This window comes from Schistocerca cancellata, chromosome 4 (genome assembly GCF_023864275.1).
Source record: "Schistocerca cancellata isolate TAMUIC-IGC-003103 chromosome 4, iqSchCanc2.1, whole genome shotgun sequence".
NCBI lineage: Eukaryota > Metazoa > Arthropoda > Insecta > Orthoptera > Acrididae > Schistocerca > Schistocerca cancellata.
In genome coordinates this window covers 229312652-229336599 of record NC_064629.1, presented here as the reverse complement: position 1 = coordinate 229336599, position 23948 = coordinate 229312652, and the positions used below count along the sequence as shown (strand labels likewise).

The window sequence follows — 23948 nt, the reverse complement described above, 5'->3', positions numbered from 1 at the left end:
CAAGTTCTCCACATGAAACTACACACTTTCCTGTATTAGCTAGAAAGTTCTATAAAGTAAGTAATTAAAATACTCTTCAAATGTATATGTTCTATTTACAGTCAGTACTGTGAGGCATCTCATCTAAATACTATATGATGTTTTTATAAATAAAAACAGATTACTACTTGGAAGGTCTGATACCACAACAAAACCTGACATACTTTGGACTCATCTTGAGAAGACATGATTCACTGGAAAAGATCTTAATACTGGGGAAGACCAAAGATACAAGGAAAAGAGGCAGCAAAGGATAAGATGAATTGCTGGCATCATAAAAGTAATGGATTTCAAACTGGAAAGTCTTATGGAGATGCATCAGGACAGAAGAAATTTATATGATTTATCTCATGTGGTCAGGAAGAGTCAAAATTGATTAAACAACTAGAGAGAGAGAGAGAGAGAGAGAGGGAGAGATAGAGCTATTTTTATTTACATGTCTCACTGAACTGTTTGGGCATCTCACATGTATAATAAATTTTGTGTCAGTTGGGACAAAAGTTACAGAATGCGCACTGTATAGACAGGATGATAAACGTCCCCATTGAAACTGATCTATTTCATGTTTGGCAATTATATTTGGCAATTCACAGGAAATAAATGAGCTATCTGTGAATATATATGAGTATTACAGAAGATATAGGTATTAGTAAAAAAAACCTAATGGGTGCCACCACTAAAAATTAGATGAAGGGCTCCAATTTATGTGTTGGTTTTTGCAGAATGCAGTGGTATACTTGCAGCAGGATGGGCTTTATACTAGTGTCTGATTATATGTGATAATTTAAGACTGTGTGGGGGTCTGAGAATTTGAGCTGGGTAATCTCTTTTCATGGCTGTGTTCTTCCAGTTGAGCCATCCAATCATACCTCGTGGGCAGACACACAGATTTTAGTTTTCATTTCTCTCCAAGCATACTTCATGGATAGGTTCACAAACCTTAGTTTCCATTTCTTTCCATGTTCCCAGTGTTTTGTGTGGTAAATTTTACTTTATGTAGGCAATGAATACCTTGTGTACACTAGATAACACAATTTCTTTCTCCACATGAAACTATACACTTTCCAGTACCAGCTACAAAATTTGTATTAATATAGAATGCTTTAGAATAGTACTTGCATTAATCATTGTCTAGCACAACAATGTGTTTATGTAATTTGTTCATAAATGCTCCAAATTGGAGAAAAATACTTTATTGATTTTCTTAATATTTTACTAGTATTTATGGCAGGAAATTCTGAAAGTGTTCATAGCTGGCATTTCTTCTGTTTCAAGAAAGCAGTCATTAAATAATGCCAGTACAGTGCAGTTCGTGTATACAAAATATGTTGAAATAGTTTCTGGAAAGCAAGTACCAGTTCCCTATGACAGAGTCGTAAATGAATATCAAGAGGCTCAATGCAAGCTTATTAATGATAAAAGAGAGACAGATTATTTTGTGTTACTTGGCTGCTGTAACAGAAAAGAAAATTAGAGGCAAGAACTGCAGGAAGGTCACACTAAAATGTGAGAACACCAGCTACAGGGATATTGTCTATGATAGTTAAAATTTACTCTATTTCAATTGTGATGTCCATAAAATAATGTAGGAGGCTCTTATAAAACAATGTTTCCAGCTATATCATCTAATGAATGGTACCATATAAGGCATAGAGCACTCTTTGGTTTCTAGAGAATTAGGCCAACATCATGTCTTTTATAAGACATAAACTAATAACACATACTTTCTTGAATTTCAGAAACTAGTTCATAAGAACTACATAATAAACAAAACTTAACCAAAAGCTAAAAGATTAATCCTTACTTCAAGGTCATTTTAGATATCACAATATTCTTAATGTATAAATGTAAAAGTAAATGGGTAATATAAAGGATCAATACTTATTTCTAAGCCGTTTCAAATACTGTGATACTTTTAGTTACCATGAACATATTAAACGCACAGAAGGATTATTATTTTACTACATTATGGAAAGTATTGATTTGAATTTATGTAATATCATTTTCACAGTATCACAATCACATGATCTTAAATAAATCATGTGTATTAGGTTATTTTGTGCTCACAGCAATCAGGGTATAACATATTTTATGCTGTGATTCAAAATAAATATGTTAATTTTAACAATGTGGTATGCCACACTGTATCACTGAGAGTAAAGTTAAAAATAATAATAAAGAAAGAGGATTTCCAGATGCAGAATTTGAGACATACTGAAATAAGTCATTAGTTGCACATTATTTAACATGCGCCACATCTGCAGTTGGGTATCTTTCACTGTGCTTCTGAGTGTGCTGACTAGGCACGTGAGACTGTATACATCATGACTTTTTCCTGCATCACGATACAAAAGATAATCCTTGCCTTGATGAAAATAAAACTGCTGAGATTATATGGCAGTAGACAGTATTGGAGCAATGGGTACCTCAAAGAGTGAAATTAAATTTTGGGGCAATTAGTAGCAGATTCATATTTATGTAAGATGTAACTGCCTCCAGTGCGAAGCAAACATAGTGCACTGACTCATACTTAATTAGATCTGATTATGTTGCTTTACAACTTTTGTTGACAATTAACATTAAGAACTGATTACAATTATACCTTTTGATGTAATATATTCTGTGGATTATGCATAAGCCATTCTTGTTTCCCCATAAGCCTCTGTTTTCTAGTGTATTTCTTGTGGGTATTGTGGTTGACAGTTTTCTTAACATTTCCAATATGTTATAAAACCAGCTGCAACAGATGGTTTATTGACATACAAAATCTTCCTTCATAGTTATTTACATGTTTTTCACAGTCTATCAACAGAAAAAAACACAAACTGAACCCATAAGAAACTGCCTTGTGCTGTGATATTCAGCTTCCACACAGTCCTTTCTGTGGACCAATTTCTAGTGTATATGATTCCTAGTCTATAAAATATTTAGTTGAAAACAAAAAGTTCAGAGGTCACAGTACATATATTATTATTTTCCCTTATGGGCACGCTAATTTCAGAGACAAAAGTTTAATAATTTTTTGTATTTCATTCACTGCTATTGATTAACTAATAAAGATAATCCACACATTTGTTCAGGACAGAAAGTATTTCAACTGAAAATATTTGTACTTTATTTTCATTCACACTTTGAACAAGGTTTGTGAAATTAAATACCATTCATTCCATGCTAGCCAGAGGAACTTCATATTTTTCTTTGCTTCTTCCAAAACAACTTGTACATGCTGTGTCTCCTTCCCCAAATTTCTCACCATCTTCTAAAGTTTGAGGCATTGGTTTATTCAGTGTTTCTGGGAGTAAAAGTGATAATAAGCCTGAAGCAATGGCAATTGTGGCAAAGATAACAGAAGGTAGCTTTTTATCAAAGGAGTCCTGCAAATTAAAAAAGAAAAAAATGTTACACATATAATATATCTTGCACTTAAGGTTCAGTTTACTCCTTTGCCAAAAGTATATTTTAATTTACAGTCAAAGAAACTTGTTGCTAATATAGAGAATATCATATTATACTTACATCTAATTTATTAGGTCATATGTGTAGTGTGATTAATATATTGAAATTCAGAAGCACATGAACAATATTAAACTCAAAATTTTCTATGAAGTTAATGTTATTTACAATTGAATATGATGTAATTAACAGAGAATTTTAGATTCATTTTATGTTATCACCACTGAAATGAAGCTTGCAAAACTGGGATCAGAATTCTGATAAAATTAGCACAGCAATAAAACACACTTTGAAAGTTCATTCATTCTGAAATTAATATACCTTTTTAAAATTATTGCTTTACAGGATCTTTTATAAATAATTGAACATGTTACGCCAAATGAAAAGACACACAAAGTTCTGTGGGCTGTAAAGCATTAGGGGATAGGCTAAATTTCTGTTGTGAAGTGTATGATACTGAGGATTAAATTCACAGTCTGATACATAAATGGTTTTGTGATATGTAGTACATTTGATTATATAAATTAAATGTTTCCTTTTGAATTGACAGTGATTAATGTAAACATTTCTTTTAGTTATTATCTGGCATATACACAAGACATAATCAACTTAAAAAAACATTTTATTTAAAGAAATACAACTGAAATTTTCAATGTAAAAAAGTCACCATTTTTTTAACATCCCATTATAAATTAAAATTTAATGTAAAGAATAGAAAATACTTTCTTGCATTTGTATTACAGTTTCACAATATATTCACATTTACTGTAATTCACTTCTGTTTAGGAAAATTTATGATGGTTAATGAAGTTTCTTTTTTTTTTTAGTAATTTTGTGAGCCAAACCATAATCTGCAAATAACCTCATAGCATGCAAAAGAATTGGTTACTTATTTCTTGTAAGTTCTTTTAACCTCACATAAACAATGTGAGGTCTGGTCAGTCAATTATTCTTGTCTCTTGTTATGGATCAATATCAACATTGTAGTGGAAATGAGTTTGAAAATTTTTGTGAAAATATCAAGCCAAAATATGGAAGAGAATAAATAATGAGATCCAAACAACTATATGTTTCATTTAAGTAAACATAAGTACCTGGGACCTGCTGGACAATGATGTAAATTATTTACCACTACCTTCAAGAAAGATGAGTATAAAAAATTAATTGTTTTATATTCCGTCCCAGCTTGAATTAATAAGTGGCAAAATATTAATGTGCTTACTAGAAGTGCACTTCACTTACTGAAATTTATACAACTTGTAAAATGAACTGTGTAATTTGTGGAAGTAGTTGAATGTTTAAAAAATTTTAATGTAGTTTCTAATTAGGAGAAGGGAGTCTACAGAGTCCATTAGCAAACTTTTTCTTTGATAACATTTTGATCTTTTACCTATCTGTCTCTTAATGGAATGTGAAGAAAGTTATGTTGAATAATGTGGCTTAAACTATCTAGACTTATTTCTATGGTGCTGTGATATCTTGATATTAAATTTTGCTGCTGATTTATTCAGAAATCTCATTCAGAAATCTCAGTATACATCAATCTAACATGACTTATATAGAATTAAATGTCAGAGCTACATCTACATATATACTCTGCAAATCACTGTGAAGTGAGCAGCAGAGGATGAATGCCTTGTACCAATTATTAGGGTTTCTTCACATCCTATTCACATATGGAGTGTGGGAAGAATGCTAGTCTGAATGCCTCTGTGCACTGTGCAATTATTCTAATCTTATCCTCATGATCTCTGTGTGAGCAATATGTAGGGGCCTGTAGTGTATTCCTAGAGTCATAATTTAAAGCCTGTTCTTTAAATTTGTTAGCAGATTTCCTTTGATAGTTTATGTCTATCTTCATGAGTCTGCCAGTTCAGCTTCTTCAGCATTTCTGAGACACTCTCCCATGAATCAAACAAACCTGTGACCATTCATGCTGCCCCTCTGTGTATATGTTCAGTATCCCCTGATTGTCCTATTTGATACAGGTCCCACACTCTGGAATAACACTCTAGAACTAGTTGCACAAGTGATTTGTAAGCAGTCTCCTTTGAAGATTGACTGCACTTCATCAGTATTCTGCCAACAAATGGAAGTCTACCAACTGCTTTACCCATGGCTGGGCCTATGTGATCATTCCATTTCATATCCCTACAAAGTGTTATACTTGGTATTTGTATGAGTTGGCTGACTCCAACAGGGACTCATTGGTAATATAGTCATAGGATACTTCCAGTATGTTTTTTTCATTTTGTGAAGTGCACAGTTTTATATTTTCAAAGAAAGTTTCCAAATATTTGCACCACTTTGAAATATTATCAAGAACTGACTGAATATTTATGCAGCTTCTTTCAGACTGTACTTCATTAAAGATAACTGCATCCTCTGCAAAAAGTATGGGGTTACTATTAACATTTTCTGCAAGGTCATTAATATACAAGATGAACAGCAAGGGTTCCAACACACTTCCCTGCAGCACACCCAAAGTTACTTCTGCATCTGATGATGACTCTCCATCCAAGATGACATGCTGCATCCTCCATATCAAAAAGTCATCAAACCAGTCACAGATTTTGCTAGAGACAGTATGTGATTGTACTTTCGACAAGAAGTGTAGGTATGGTACAAATTGAAATGCTTTTTGGAAATCAACAAATACTGCATCTTTGTGACTGACTTGGTCCAAAGCTTTCAGTATGTCATATGAGAAAAGTGTGTGTTGGGTTTGACATGACTGATGCTTCAAAATGTGAAACACTGCTCTGTTATAGATCTAAACAGCTAATTACACAGACAATTCTGTTTCAGAACATTATATAGCAAAATGAGGGAGTGTTTGCTTCTCCATTGCATTATGTGTAACTCACCAGAAGTGTGATTAGAGGTGTCAAAGCACCACTGAGACGTGCACACATACTGCCAACACCCAATGCTGTATTGCGCACTACTGTCGGAAAAAGTTCTGCTGTATAGTTGTAGATGATAGCAAACGATCCTGCTATGAAAAACTTTCCAAGCATAACTACTGTAACTGCAGAAACACTTCCTGTTGCTGTCTCTGGAAGTACAATAAAAAAAATCACATTAAAATTATATGAAAAATACAATATAACTCTGTATGAAGGCTATAATTTAAGAAAAATTTTAAATGCATTAACACAATAGTTTCTAAAAATTAAATTATCATTTTCTACAAAAAAAAATCACTGTAATTCTCAGTTGTCAGACTGGAATTAATTGGTACTGCAATGATCAATTCATATTTAAAAAATAAAATAGTTCCTAATGTTACTCTTAGTCATCTGCTGCTATAAACTGAAAGCCATTCTGTTTGTTTTTACTTATTGTTGAGTCCCTTATTTTATCTGAGGAAATTAGAACTAACCTCAAAATTATTCAAATAAAAAATACACTCCTGGAAATTGAAATAAGAACACCGTGAATTCATTGTCCCACGAAGGGGAAACTTTATTGACACATTCCTGGGGTCAGATACATCACATGATCACACTGACAGAACCACAGGCACATAGACACAGGCAACAGAGCATGCACAATGTCAGCACTAGTACAGTGTATATCCACCTTTTCGCAGCAATGCAGGCTGCTATTCTCCCGTGGAGACGATCGTAGAGATGCTGGATGTAGTCCTGTGGAACGGCTTGCCATGCCATTTCCACCTGGCGCCTCAGTTGGACCAGCGTTCGTGCTGGACGTGCAGACCGCGTGAGACAACGCTTCATCCAGTCCCAAACATGCTCAATGGGGGACAGATCCGGAGATCTTGCTGGCCAGGGTAATTGACTTACACCTTCTAGAGCACGTTGGGTGGCACGGGATACATGCGGACGTGCATTGTCCTGTTGGAACAGCAAGTTCCCTTGCCGGTCTAGGAATGGTAGAACGATGGGTTCGATGACGGTTTGGATGTACCGTGCACTATTCAGTGTCCCCTCGATGATCACCAGTGGTATACGGCCAGTGTAGGAGATCGCTCCCCACACCATGATGCCGGGTGTTGGCCCTGTGTGCCTCGGTTGTATGCAGTCCTGATTGTGGCGCTCACCTGCACGGCGCCAAACACGCATACGACCATCATTGGCACCAAGGCAGAAGCGACTCTCATCGCTGAAGACGGCACGTCTCCATTCGTCCCTCCATTCACGCCTGTCGCGACACCACTGGAGGCGGGCTGCACGATGTTGGGGCGTGAGCGGAAGACGGCCTAACGGTGTGCGGGACCGTAGCCCAGCTTCATGGAGACGGTTGCGAATGGTCCTCGCCGATACCCCAGGAGCAACAGTGTCCCTAATTTGCTGGGAAGTGGCGGTGCGGTCCCCTACGGCACTGCGTAGGATCCTACGGTCTTGGCGTGCATCCGTGCGTCGCTACGGTCCGGTCCCAGGTCGACGGGCACGTGCACCTTCCGCCGACCACTGGCGACAACATCGATGTACTGTGGAGACCTCACGCCCCACGTGTTGAGCAATTCGGCGGTACGTCCACCCGGCCTCCCGCATGCCCACTATACGCCCTCGCTCAAAGTCCGTCAACGGCACATACGGGTCACGTCCACGCTGTCGCGGCATGCTACCAGTGTTAAAGACTGCGATGGAGCTCCGTATGCCACGGCAAACTGGCTGACACTGACGGCGGCGGTGCACAAATGCTGCGCAGCTAGTGCCATTCGACGGCCAACACCGCGGTTCCTGGTGTGTCCGCTGTGCCGTGCGTGTGATCATTGCTTGTACAGCCCTCTCGCAGTGTGCGGAGCAAGTATGGTGGGTCTGACACACCGGTGTCAATGTGTTCTTTTTTCCATTTCCAGGAGTGTATATCGAAAAAAGAAAGCCAATTTATTTGCTGACATACCCATCTACTACAGTTCTTTTTGTGGTCAATCTGAACTAGTTGATATATGACTGACCATTTAAAATGGTGTGTAGTGATAGAATAAATGTATGATTTACTAGTGTACTATCAGCAATGAAATTCAAAATGTGTTTCAAATACAAGAATTTGTAGAAAACCATACAGTAAAATCACTTTACTAAAATCTGTAGCAGTAGGATGTACACAGTCATAAACACAAATTAAAAGTAAACCAGTGTATTGATTATGGATACAAATGGTCTTTGGAAGATCAAAATGATGTTCCCAGTTGTCTCCTGTGTTACAGCAATAAGCAGCTAAGAGAAAGCTGAAGTGTAATTAAGTATTTAAATAATAATAATAATGATAGTTATATTAATAATTGCAAAGAACTATGGAATCTGAGATTAAGTGAATGATGTTAAAGGAGCGGGAATCATGGAGGAATAAGAAAAGTAAGAAAGACGCGAATTTGCAGAGCAAACAGTATAGCTTTGACTGCTAGGTTTCAAAATGTGCTGTGCAACATAATTATAAATATCTGTAAAATATTCATTATCTAGAGTGAACACCAAGAAGTAGGAATATAGTTTAGAACTGGTGAAAATGCCTAAATACTGCTAAGGAAAATTAGAAGTAAAATAGCTGAAAATAACAAATTCAAGTGTAAATGGTGTTTCTTGACATGTTCTGGAACTTATTGCCCCATGGTTTTTATTATATTTGCACCTCATTTTCCAAATATAACTGAAAATGAATGCACACTACTTGAGACATATTAATTTGTTAACTGCTCTGTTTCCCTCTTAACAAAGCATTCTTAATTAGGTGTCATGTTTACCACTAATATGTGTATTTCTTCTTGCTAGTTCTTTAAAATGAAGCATACTTTTTATATTTTTCACTTTTATTGACAGACCAAATGGTATTTTCAAGCACTGGCTAATGTTTGTGTATGTTACCATTATTAACTCTTTTTCCAACTTTTCCTCTTATTTTTCTCTTTTTAATCTCTTACTTTCTTTCATAATATTTATTTTGTTTTTCACTACCACTGTTATAATGTAAAATGATAATACTCATACATTATTCATATAGTTGTTATAGCAAAGTATGTAATAATTTTATATGAAATGCAAACTGTTGGCCAGGATTAAAAAAATAAGACCTGGGAAGTTTCCCAGATCTTGCATAAATTTGTTAACACATTATACATTATACATTATACATTATAGAGGATGATCAGAAACGTTATGTAAAAATTGTTAGGGTGTTACAGGGTAGGTCATACTAAGAACTAAGTGTTAAGAAAACAATTCCATATGTTGCACTGTTTCAGTGTTAAGCAACATTGAAATTAGCCAATCAGGCCATTACACATGCAATTTCAAGTGGCTCACCAGCCTTTTGTTTGGCTTCAAGCCTTACTGCCATCTCATATCCAGTTTTTGTATTGCTCTCTTGTTCGGTTTTAGGAAACCAAAGGAAGGACACATCTGGTGATACTGTTCCTGGTGGGCCACTTCAATATGCTTGTGCAACGACTTGATTGGCTAACTCCAGTGCTAATTAACTCAGAAAAAGTGTAGGATATCAATTTTTTTTCTTAACAGTTATTTCTCAGCACAACCTACTCTCTAACAACCTTACAAGCTTTCCAGACTGTTTCTGAGCACCCTGTGTAACTGCATTAGATTTATGGACATTGGGTTATGTTATATACTGTAGTATATACTCTGAGCAAATATAATATAATGTATTTACTTTTGTGAATGGAGAAATTTAGAAAACACTGTTGACATACCTTGTGGAATGTAGCATGCTATGATACAGCATATCCCACCCAGCAGCATCAGTGAGCTTATAAGCGAACGTCTTCCAGTACGGTCCATCAACAAAATAGTCATGATATAACTGGGTATTTCTACCAACCCAAGAATGAATAAAATTAAATATGGATTTCCTGCAAGATTCCCTGTGTTCAGGGACAAACCATAGTATGCCAGGCTATTAGCAAACCTGCAAAACAGAGACCATAGACCTCGTAGATAATATTTTTGTGATTCATTGTATTTAAATGAATTGTGCATTATGAAATTTCTAAAAGAATGGAAATACCTGTATTCAAACGAAAATATGCATCCACAAGCAGAATATTCTAGAGAAAAATGTTTGGAGCAGTGAAAGACCATATCACTGGAGACTGGCATATCCAAATGACAAACAAGAACTCTATGGCCTATTTAAAGAACCTGACAATGTAGCAAGAGAATGAGATTCTAAGATGATGTGGAATAGAACTTAATTTACTTGTAAATTTCTAATTGGAGAGAACATTGTAAAAACAGACAAGTTTGGGAAACATTATGTCAGCAGCAAAGAGATTATGTAGCTTGTAATTCCTTAATAATAAATAATAATTGTATTTAATTTTGGAAAAGTATTATAATTTTGTATGAAATGCTACTTTTAAGTAGGTGTCTGTGTTATATTTCTAAGAGATTCAGTGTATTTCCTAGTCCTTAATTAAAGCCTCAGTCTTCTTTAGTTGCTTCATTTACTGAAACATTTTTTTTTCAGAATTTTACATTACACTCATCAGCAACTGAAGATGATATAGTTACTGTATTGGAAAGAGAATGTGCCAGTCACTATAGTGACTGGCATATTATGTGAGTGGGAGCTCATCAGACTTTGTAGTGGTTTTGCAATGATAGACATAAAATTGGCAAGATGTATGATATCACAGCAGTTGATTGTCACCAAATCACAGGTGCCTGTGCATGGGACAATCCACCTCTAAGATCAAGCTGGCACTGTGATTTTCATGTGTCATCTTGTCAATGCTGCACCACAAATAACTTACTTTGAGGAGATCTACCTCTACAAGTATCCACTACCAGATGCAACAACATGTTAATAACAAGAGTTGCCACCAACTACACGTAGTGTAACAGAAGAGAGAGAGGTCATAACACAGTAAATTACCACTTCAGTGCTGGCCAACAGCAACCACTGAGCTGCCACACTATCCAGAACCAGTTTCACATTACAGAAATCAGAGACTACAGTCCCACATCAGTACCTATGCTCATCACATGTTACAGGGCACATATACTTTAGCCTGGGAACAGTAACACTATCACTGGACACCCAAAGTATGAGAAAATGTTGCCTGGTCTGATGAGTCATAGTACATATTGGTAAATGGTGATGACAGGACCATTGAAAACTATATGAAGTAATGCACCCTCTTTGGAGGATGAACATGAAGTTAGATATGTGTATATGAAGAAAGAAATCTGTTGCCCAGAAAAGAATTCTTCAACATTCCTTCAAATAAGTTGCATCAATAGTATGAAAAAGGTGGCTATGATATCTAGTAGTGCCCCACATCATCATGTGAAGCATTTATTTAGTAGGACATTGAATAATGCCCATTGGGAGATTGTTTTCGCCTCTACAGTATCACATGGGGTCATTACTATAATTCACAAGGAAGCAAGACTTATTGGAAGTTTCTGTTCTTTACCAATTGGCAAGCCATGCACTGTATTGTTGAACTCATTGTAACTGTGTAATGGTCGCCTGCTCGTAGATATTGCTAATTACTATAATCGCACTATTTCACTCCCATTTACGGAGCTTGTTAGCACTTGATGTTAGGTTGGCGCCACTAAAATGCATTGTGTTGTGGTAATCGCTGCTACTTGCTGGATCGCTGCCATGTCTCGATGCTGATGCTGGCTCTAAATCTGGTTGTCTAGGGTTAAAAACATGAGGTCCCTTGTTTTTTATGTGCTTTTGATGATAAAGAACAAGCAAAACCAACAAATATGTAAACTTCAAATATTTATTACTCTGGTGGCCATCTTAATTCCACTGTCCACCAAAGACCATGACACAACACAAAGTAGTACTTCCTTTACATGTTCTTTGCATTGTTTATCCACCTCAAACAATAACACACAAACATACTTTACCAAAGTGACATTCCGACTGCCTCCCGACCCTTCTTGCTGCTTGTATTTATAACATTGTCAAAGAACTAGTAAAAAGAGATATACACTCCTGGAAATTGAAATAAGAACACCGTGAATTCATTGTCCCAGGAAGGGGAAACTTTATTGACACATTCCTGGGGTCAGATACATCACATGATCACACTGACAGAACCACACGCACATAGACACAGGCAACAGAGCATGCACAATGTCGGCACTAGTACAGTGTATATCCACCTTTCGCAGCAATGCAGGCTGCTATTCTCCCATGGAGACGATCGTAGAGATGCTGGATGTAGTCCTGTGGAACGGCTTGCCATGCCATTTCCACCTGGCGCCTCAGTTGGACCAGCGTTCGTGCTGGACGTGCAGACCGCGTGAGACGACGCTTCATCCAGTCCCAAACATGCTCAATTGGGGACAGATCCGGAGATCTTGCTGGCCAGGGTAGTTGACTTACACCTTCTAGAGCACGTTGGGTGGCACGGGATACATGCGGACGTGCATTGTCCTGTTGGAACAGCAAGTTCCCTTGCCGGTCTAGGAATGGTAGAACGATGGGTTCGATGACGGTTTGGATGTACCGTGCACTATTCAGTGTCCCCTCGACGATCACCAGTGGTGTACGGCCAGTGTAGGAGATCGCTCCCCACACCATGATGCCGGGTGTTGGCCCTGTGTGCCTTGGTCGTATGCAGTCCTGATTGTGGCGCTCACCTGCACGGCGCCAAACACGCATACGACCATCATTGGCACCAAGGCAGAAGCGACTCTCATCGCTGAAGACGACACGTCTCCATTCGTCCCTCCATTCACGCCTGTCGCGACACCACTGGAGGCGGGCTGCACGATGTTGGGGCGTGAGCGGAAGGCGGCCTAACGGTGTGCGGGACCGTAGCCCAGCTTCATGGAGACGGTTGCGAATGGTCCTCGCCGATACCCCAGGAGCAACAGTGTCCCTAATTTGCTGGGAAGTGGCGGTGCGGTCCCCTACGGCACTGCGTAGGATCCTACGGTCTTGGCGTGCATCCGTGCGTCGCTGCGGTCCGGTCCCAGGTCGACGGGCACGTGCACCTTCCGCCGACCACTGGCGACAACATCGATGTACTGTGGAGACCTCACGCCCCACGTGTTGAGCAATTCGGCGGTACGTCCACCCGGCCTCCCGCATGCCCACTATACGCCCTCGCTTAAAGTCCGTCAACTGCACATACGGTTCACGTCCACGCTGTCGCGGCATGCTACCAGTGTTAAAGACTGGGATGGAGCTCCGTATGCCACGGCAAACTGGCTGACACTGACGGCGGCGGTGCACAAATGCTGCGCAGCTAGCGCCATTCGACGGCCAACACCGCGGTTCCTGGTGTGTCCGCTGTGCCGTGCGTGTGATCATTGCTTGTACAGCCCTCTCGCAGTGTCCGGAGCAAGTATGGTGGGTCTGACACACCGGTGTCAATGTGTTCTTTTTTCCATTTCCAGGAGTGTAGTTTATAAGTCACATGTACATCTGTTATCATAATTTGTGCAGAAAAGTTATTAATTTGCATTGAGTGACATAATTTAACATGTTATTAAAATGACAGACAGATTTGTTGACTTGACAGAATAATTCTTTGTTACAAAAAGGCCGTTTTTTAGAAGTTTGTCAATTGACTTCTCTAATTTGCATAAATAAGTAAATAACATGAATTATTAAGAATTACATTGGTTTTCATCTAAAATAGGATTGATTTCGTGAATACTGAGTGAAACCGCTCCTAGTGAACAAATAGGTTTCACTGGGTGATTTTTATTTAAGGAGATCCAAAATACCTACGTTGGCCACTATTTTTCGTACTTCATATTAATTATTTAAGATGAACTTAGTGTTTTTACATGATGACATTTGCTGTATCAGTGATCAAGAGGTATAAACTTTTGTGTGGGTCAGTTATTCAGTATAATTTAATGGGTTGACTGTTTATGGAGACATGTTATGCAATCATTGTTAACATACACAATAACTTTTCTATAATCATAAATACTCGTTAAACTGGTTGAATTTGGAGGGTATACTTCGGTACAGTAAAGCCTTTAATATGTTCCGTTACAACTGGCTGTATCTCTGAATTGATAAAATACACAAATTACATGCATGAAGCATCCCCATTTACTCACTTCAAATTCTACAATTCTGTGGAAAAAAAATTCTGTGTGAGGAGTACTGATCTGCGGTGTGATGTTTACCTCTGAGTAAGACTAGTGCAAAATGTTGAACTCTCTGTGCAACAGAGTATCCATGGTTCTTGTGAGGAAGCTGATCAGCACATATGTAGACTAATTGGTTCAAAATCCTAATCATTTATATGCTTCAAATATTCTTTATATTTCAAACAACTTTCACATTTTCTTCATGATGTTACATTGTTCACAAACCTGTTCAGAGAAGTGGGTATAGTGATTACTGCTTGACACTGTGTTTATTCATCAGTTAATCGATTAGATTTGCATTAAATAATATATACAGTCTCCAAAACATCAGTTCAGTTCACAGAATTATCACAAGGAGTAGTTAAGGGTGCTTGCTTTTATTCCAAACAAGATGCCTGATTGCCAGTAAAGAAAATTTTCAGTAACTTGTTAGCAACCATAATGAGGAATCTGCTAACAAGGTACAGGCAGTTTCAATGGTAGCCACTCAGTTCCTCAATTAATTTTGTAATAAAACTAATTACTGTTTATAATGTTAATGATGTCACTATGTTACTGCTTCCACACATCTTAATTCCGTAAAGATTACCACTGCAAGTAAAAAAGACAAGGAATTATTTTATGTACAGTGCTTAAGTAATTGTGGATTTATATGTTTATGTCAATTGTATTAAACTGTGAATTAAAATGAATTCCACAGTTGAAGATTTTCTAGCTTCTGTTGTGCTAAATAAGTTTGTCATGAATATTAATATAAACATGTTAATTCTTGTATTTCACATTTTATTTTGTATTATGTCCCACATCAAGAAGGATCTCATCACAATGGGTCTATAAAATAAACAGAATATCTCTTTTATTATAATGTATTGTTGGGAATGTTCCTCCCATTCCTCGAACATTAACCCCTACTATGCTGTAATACTCTTGTACTTTATTCTTTCCTTTTACATGAAAAAAAAAAACACACATCAGTCATTTGAGAACTGTTGTTCCTTTTCAAATGTCAAATGTACTACATAATTTCAGTTATGTCAATAAAAAAAATCATGGAAAATATAGAAATTATTTTGAGAAGATTACGTACCAGTTGAGACAAACATTGAGTGTTTTATTTCTAAGATTTGGTGTTTTGAACAAATCTAATAGGCTATATGCAACAGTTTCTTGCTTCTGTGCAGACAGTGCACCTTTGGAAACAAAGTGTGCTATATCCACTTTTTCTGAGTTGCTATTGACTTGTGCACCATGATCAACGATCTTCACTGCTTCAGTGACTCGCCCTTGAGCCCATAACCAGCGGGGCGATTCATCAATAAGCCTGAAAAATAAAAATGAGCTCTCAGACATTCCCCCAAAAAATTGAGCTACATAAGGAGTACTATATGCTTAGAGGGAAATTCTAGTTGAAAAGTAAGTAATGACATGGACTACCACTTCCAACAACTGCAAAGTCAACTAGGCCACATATTACTGAAATTATATTATTAAAAGGATAGTTGCCACTCACCATATAGTGGAGATCACACACACACACACACACACACACACACACACACAGGGGTAGAGGAAAAGGAGAGAAATATGCAGACTGTGAGCATTGGTGGAATAGAGGACTATGTAGTGCTGGAATGGGAGGGTAGGGGCTAGATGGGTAACGACAATGACTAATGAAGATTGAGGCAAGAAATGTTATGGAAACATAGGATACACTGCAAGGAGAGTTCCCATCTGTTCAATTCAGAAAAACTAGAGTTGGCGGAAGGATCCAGATGGCAATGGCTGCAAAGCAGAAATGAAGAATGTCTTGCTGGATGGCATGCTCAGCAACAGGGTGGTCCAGTTGTTTCTTGGTCACAGTTTGTGGTGTCCATTCATGCAGACAGGCAGCTTGTTGGTTGTCATGCCCATGTTGAATGCAGCACAGTGATTGCAGCTTAGCTTGTAGATCACATGGCTGATTTCACAGGTAGCCCTGCCTTTGATGGGATAGGTCATGTTTGTGACTGGACTGGAATAGGTGGTAGTGGAAGGATATATGGTACAGGTCTTGCACCTAGATCTATTACAGGGATATGAGCCACGAGGCAAGGGGTTGGGAGCAGGGGTTGTGCAGGGACAGACGAGGATAATGTGTAGGTTTGGTTGGTGGCAGAATACCACTGAGGGAGAGGCGAGAAGGATATCATGTTGCAAATTTCTCATTCAGGGCACAACAAGAGGTAGTTGAAATCCTGCCAGAGGATGTAATTTAGTTGCTACAGTCCTGGGTGGTACTGAGTCATGAGGGGAATGCTCCTCTGTGGCTGGATGGTGGGACTTTGGGAGGGGGTAGGAGACTGGAAAGATAAGCCATGAGAGATCTGTTTCTGTACAAAGTTGGGAGAGTAATTATGGTCTCAGTAAGACCCTCGGTACATTTCGAGAAGGATTGCTCGTCACTACCGATGAGACGGCCATGGGTAGCTGGGCTCCATTCCATACAGCCTAGCCACCCAAGGCTGTTGCTATGATGTGACAAACCTATTTACGAGAGACATACAATTGTGCCCCTTGTAACCGTACTTATTATTTGACAAAGCAAACTGCAGACCAGCCTGCAGCAGGAACTAACTTACAAGGGGAGACCATGATGCTGGGAATGCAGATTTACTTCAAACATTGTACACTTTTAGTAGGCCATTAACACAACATAATGTGCAAGTAGTAGGGTGCACTAATCTGACAATCCTGAGAAAATTGCAAGAGAAGTTTTATGCATCTATTATGTAACTGATATTTCTGTGTGTAGGGACCAGACATTAGAGTTCATGATGGGCAAGTGTTTAGCATATGAGCATCATAAGCTGATGGTTCAGTCTTAATTTTTAACCTATATTTTTTCATCACTGGTCATATTATTTAATTTATATGACATATGAGAGTAATAGAATTAAAAAACATCATGTGTATTTGCATGAAGTTTTAGTGAATTTCATGTTACTTGACTACTTACTAGTTTTAATTAAATTTAATTATTATAACAAACACATTTATAGCTATTAACAAATAAATGAAGAGTCATGTGGAGTTTTCCTGAAAATGTATGCCTGTTGCAATTTGCAAAATTCCTTATACATGCAATCTGGTAAGGTACCTGGAACTACTTTGCACCTTGACGCTTTGAGCTGCAGACACAGAGGCAGGCCCCATTTAGCAGTTAACCTGCATAGTTGTGGGATATTGCTAATGCAGCAAGAACAAATGGTGTAGGTGCAATTTTTTGAATATAACAGAATTTACACTTGTACTACAAAAACAAAGGTTTGAGCAGGAGTTGAACCATCTCCTCATACACATACATCTTACAAAGCTCAAACATATTAACATGAATATCAACATCTGGCACCTGTGGGCAGATACATCATTTATTTAATAGATGTGTAAAACTCCTCTTGCAATTTTCTCAGAACTGCCAGAGTAGTACACCTTGCTACTTGCACATTATGTTGTTTTAATGGCCTACTAAAAGTGTACAAAGTTTGAAGTCAATGTGTGATCTCAATGTTGTGGCCTTCCCTTGTTAGTCACATGAGTAGGTTCAGCTATGTTCCAGTTGAATATAGTGTACTTTACTACTTCTCCGTGCAAGTATTGAAAGTTATCAAACAAAATGTTTCAGTGGCAGCCACTATGGTTTGGTCTCAATGGCATTAAATTTAGAGATAGTTATAAGAAAAAATGTTTGACAGTGCTGATCGTAATGGAGACAGAATGTACAATCAAAATGTTAAAGCTGTGCAAGTAAATGGTGTCCAAATGACAGTGGGTGGGAATTATGTGAAGCGGAGGGGGCTGAAGTATCTAGAAGCACTGCACACACAATAAGTATCTCATTGATGATATGGATGAATGTGTTATTAGAAAATAGTATTTGTGATACTTTGATCAACAGAAAGAAATAACAACTTTGCAGAAAATTCACAGCTTTTGTTGCTCAGAAATGGACTTCGAGCTTAGTAAGCAAATTTTGGGAAAAATTATTTTATCAATGGGATTTGATTTTAAAGGCTACCAGAATAAATGAGTCATGATGTGTACAAACAAGACAACTTAGTTTCACAAAAGGTAGATGAAATTAGTTTGTAATGAAAAAATGAAGCAACAAAATTTAAGCAGTTGTAACAAAGCAGATGGATTCTTTCCCCATTACATTTTCCTTCCTACCAAATTTTTATTTTATTTTATTTCATTTATTTATTTGCAGATATCTTCCATATTATCACCTATATGGCCTGTGCACACTACTAAATTCTCAAATATCAACTCAGACCTTAGCCAACTTGACTTTATTACCCAGTACCATCATTTTCTTAATCAGAATATGTTGATGTAATTAGATAGTTTATCGAAAAATTGTGCTAATTACAAATACCAGTAAGTGCAAACTTTGGTATCATTGTTCACATGTGAACATATATCCAGTTACTAACTTTCAGAGAGAGTAGAAGAAAAAGAGAGATAAATAATTATAGCACTTACACTGTTAATGTTGGAGATATGATACTAGCTTTTGCCCTCATTTGGTTTCAGAGTAATTAACATTGTTATCTGAAACATTGTTACTGAAACAGAATACCAAATTTTGGCAAACTAGACAGCATAATTCACCAGCAATTATTGTTTTATCTAAAAAGTCTCCAGTAAAAAAAATCGTGTTCCACTATTCAGTTATTCAGAAACAGCAATCTTTAACTGTAACTTGTAAAACCCCAGCAAATGAACATAACTGAGTTTATTGCTAATTTTTACAATCTTATAAAAGGAAGCCTGCTGGGAGCCATTTTAATCAGTCTGCAGATGTGTATAATGTGAGCAAGATCAGTGCTTCAAATTAACGCAATGTCCCACAGATGAGTTAACGCAAATTACAACTTGTACAGTGTGCTGAGTTTTAGCTAAAATCCATGTCCATGAAGCTACTCAGTGACTGTTTCATTCAACTGACTGTGAACTTGTAATTAGTTTCATGGAATGTGTTAATCTTCTTACAATCCCTTCTGCAAACTGTGACAATAGTATCAAATTGTGAACTGTGTTATTTCCAAATTATGTTTACTGTGCATACCATTTTCATTTTGATATGAATAGCTACCTGAAAGGACAATGTAATTGATGAATGTGTTAATGATTCCTTTGCCACAAATTACTTATTGTGAATCAGTCCATTTATGTTAGATTAGTGCACTCAAACAGCCTTTGTCTTTATAGGTTATCAACTGAGTGTAGTATGTGGGTGAAACATTGTCTGTGCTTAAATTACAGTGAATGAGGCTTGATTTGGCAATAAACATTAGGTTATTGGATATCAAAGTGCTATTAAAGTGTTTTGGACTGTAAACCTGGTGTGGAAACTGTCACATGAAATAGTCTACTTTCGCCAATTACTTTTCAGCCAGATTCAACAGAGATGCAGGTTGCCAGAGGCATATTAGCCCAGATAAATAGGATAATGTTACACATTTGTTGTTTATTCAGACAAATTGATGATTCATGTATATTATGCTGATAATTAAATGTTCTTAGAGTATGTGAGCAGTATTGTCATGAAGAAGTGCAGGTCAATGTTTAATTGTTGAGCCATTCAGGGTATAAACTTGTAGCACATTAAACCACTCCACTTGCAAGAATACTGGACTGTGCACTTGTACTACTTCCTTGCACTGTTCCTTGGCCATAAACACAATGGTACTGCCACTCTGGTTACGTTTGCAGTTCACTTTGGCATTTAATACTTGCTGATGTTGTACTCTTTGATGTCTACAAGGCATTGCTTTCACAATTCCTCTTTGTTTGTTGGTTCTTCACCAATTGAGCTTGGTGTAATTAATGTTATCCTAACTACTTATTACAAGTATACAAGTGCACTGCTCTACACATCACTTAAGTTTGTATTTATACATGCTATTCATTTTGGATGCTGCACTTGCACAATCATTAGTGTCTAAGGCAGTTGACAGATACTCCAAAACTCTAAGTCAGAGAAGGACACATGAAGCAGCTGATTGTGTTTATTGCAGTGGCACATTTTTTATAGACAAAACAGAAATGTGGGAATAACTGTATATGGTGGTAAACAGAAAATGAATACAATGAAGTGTAGCAGAGAAGATGCAGATTATTACTGAAAATAAAAGATAAAATTAACATTATAATTTCAAAATTAATTTGAAATAAGAAAATAAGTTTGGATCAGAAATTAAGACAATCTACTCAGTAGAACCAAGTATTTGTATTTGTTTCCTGTTTAGTAACATTATTTATAAACACCATGTAACTGTTGAAGTTACTTGTTTTCTGCACATAATACTTGAATATTTGGAGACAAGCCCCGTATGAAAGTGAGAAAAGCTGCAAAAGTAGTTGAAGCAGCATAATCCTGGTACTTAAATTTAAAACTTTGTTTACAAATAAAGAAATTTTGTGGAACTGGTGCCAATATTGATCTAAATTCTATTTTCAAATAACTTAAGTTATTTTACTCATTTACACCTATAATTTATTGATAGTAAAAACAGAAAAATTTTCTGTAATGTATTTTTTTTTTTTTGGTCTTGCAGAAATTAGACTGTACTTACCACCAGTGTGCAATGAGAATTGTACTGTGTAGTCCATATACAACTTGAAGCAGTGTGCTGTCTTTTATAAAATATCCCCAAAATGCAACCATCATAACACCAACAGCAAACATGGCTTGGAATGTTACCCCACAGATGGTTCTTTTTGATGGGCCAACTATTTCCATTGCTGATAAAGAGGAAAAAATAGTTTCAGCAATATAGCCAAATTAAAAATGCATAAGAACATTCCCAATAAACATAGAAACATACAAGATTTTAGATGTGGTAGAGAATAGAGAGTAGAAGAAACCATTAAAGATGTATAAATGTTAAAGTACAAAATAATTTATAGAAATTCTGCTTTATGTTTTGATCTGAATTGATATTTACACACATCAAAATATTTGTGTAACATTATAGGCAAGTCTTCCAGGCATTTTAAACTCACTACAACATAAACACTATTTAGAAAAAAACCAATGTTAATTTCCCAGCAGTTGGTTTATTGCCATTATTGCAGTTTTAGTAGCTTTAGTTTGTGCTGATATCATTCTTGTGTTTGTGAACAGTAATATGACGCTATAATTTTATCAAGAGTTTGTAGTTACTTTTACTTGACATTTAATAATTGGTAATCTTGCATGAAAACCTATGAAAATTCAGTGATTATGACTTACAATATAAGTTGCCAATATTTCTTTTACAGGCTTTTATGAATCTGAAATGTGGACTTATTACCACTTTCATGAACCACATTGTTGTTTTCTTGTTTCTAATTTCTCTTTGGGTCTTGAAAATCATTAAAGGCCCTTTTTAGATTCCATTAGATAACAAATATAGTTTAACAGCTATCAAAGAATAAGGAAGACATTTATTTTGGATAAACAGTGAAAGAAAATGTCACACAAAGAATTAACTAACTCTGCCAACAGTGAAATACAGTATTGGTGAATAACTAGAAATTTGTAGAGTGAGCCAAATGTACAGTGCAATTAATTCATGATAAATTAATACTGTGTTGTAGTCTGGGACCGGAAATGAGATATTTGTCTTTCATGGGCCATACTCTATCATTTAGGGCATCTAAGCTTATCTCACAGACTGAATCAATTCTTCAAGTCACTAGTATCTTTCTCTTACACTTTCAAACTCAAGGGTCTTCTTTCTCTCCTGCTCTATTATCAAACTTAGACTAAAGGTATGAGATAGAATAGCTTAATCAGAGCCCAAGGATTGGTTGCAGAATGAAACTTTTACTCTGCAGTGTGCCATGCACTAAAGTGAACATTTCAGACAATTTCAAAGGGGTGATATAACACCCAAAACAATAAACCACACACAATGTGTAAACTGGATAATAACCTACATATGAATGGAGTCTCATGAGGGGAACCCACTATATGTCCCTCTCTGATGCAGTCCAAACATTGCAGGGTGAAATAAGAACGAAAACTGTAGTGACCCACATAGATCTATACCTGAGATCAGAGTGCACAGTAATAAGCCATGCCACATAACTTGACAGATGCAGCTAGAAGTTCGACAACTGTTAGACACCACCACTTGTGGATGTGTGTGCAGGCTCTTGTCCATGCACTGTACCAGCTGGCAGATCGATTTTAGAGATTGGCCTAGCCAGCTTTAACTCAGTTACATGTTTACCTCTGCATATGTGTTATCAGACTGTTATTGTCAGCCACTATGTGGCTAATGCACCCATTATAATAAATTGTTCTCAAAATTTAATAAAGTTCTTTATATCAGTTATTGTGTGGTGTTTTCTTGCAGGATTAGAACACATTGGCGACAAGTTTTTTTCTTTGTACAGTTGCTTTCCACATTTTGGCATGGCATAGGGTCTCTGATTCATATGTTGGTGCAGGAACAGATGGACCTCATCACTGTCATGTAACAGGCTTTGCTGGTGTTGCTCACCAAAAATTCAGCTCTTGCTCCATTTCTTCTCAGTTTGTGCTATTCAATAAAGTGGCAGAAGATTGGTAGGCATGCAAACACCACCTACAGTAGCATTTTCATACTTTCAGTGTTACTGATGCAGAGGTATGTCATGTACTGTTTTTGTGATGGATTTCTTCCACCTTGTATCAGGCATTCCAGCAGTTGGCCCCATTGCAGGAGCCTTACTCATTGTCATTTGACATCTAACATTCATTGATGTCTTCATATTACTGCTTCTGCATACACATCATGGTCACTAAGGTTGAATTTTACCATCGGAAGAAGTAGTACCATCAGTCTCACCATTCCTGGGCCATGACCCTCCATGGTGGCCTTAGTTGCAAGTGCCATTTTGTCACAGATAAGGCAAAAGAGTCATATGCAGGCATCATGGTTCATGATGTTGTCATCCACTCTGCCCCAGATAAGGAAGTCTGGTAATGGGCCCTCCAGAGGTTTTGTTACTTGCCCAGTTGTATGAGGTTTCACAAGCCACTGGTCAGCAACTGGAAGCTGGGTGCAATGTCACAGTGGTACAGGGAGGCTTGGCTGTATTTGGGGAGGACAACATCATGGCACTGCAAACTGGCCCATCCAGCAGCTCCTGCACAGCATGTATACAGTGTTCCATCTGCCACCCACAGTTGCCATCATGTGTGTTGGACTGCTCCAGACATACTGATCTGGGCTTTCTGTCTTAAGTGTCATAAAAAAGGCCACACTGTGGCAGTCTGCCACTCAATTGCTCAGTTGTACAGAACACAGCATCAGAGCACATAATATGGATGTTCGGGAAGTGTTGAGGTCAGAGCTGGTTCCCAACAAGCTTTTT

The 23948-nt window shown here is 37.3% G+C and overlaps 1 protein-coding gene across 3 annotated transcripts in view; it reads right to left on the bottom strand.

The window, feature by feature from the left end:
• Positions 1–2131: 2131 nt before the first annotated feature.
• The window catches only part of LOC126183422 (organic cation transporter protein), a 674060-nt gene continuing 652243 nt past the window's right edge, over positions 2132–23948 (bottom strand). For 2 of the 3 annotated variants that reach the window (XM_049925374.1, XM_049925376.1), the window contains exons 6-10: positions 21176–21344; positions 15646–15879; positions 10169–10383; positions 6360–6550; positions 2789–3413 (exon numbers count right to left, since the gene is read on the bottom strand). In XM_049925374.1, coding sequence (XP_049781331.1) covers positions 3201–3413; positions 6360–6550; positions 10169–10383; positions 15646–15879; positions 21176–21344 — 1022 coding nt within the window. In that variant the 3' untranslated portion in view covers positions 2789–3200. The other variant, XM_049925375.1, reaches the window with a different exon arrangement.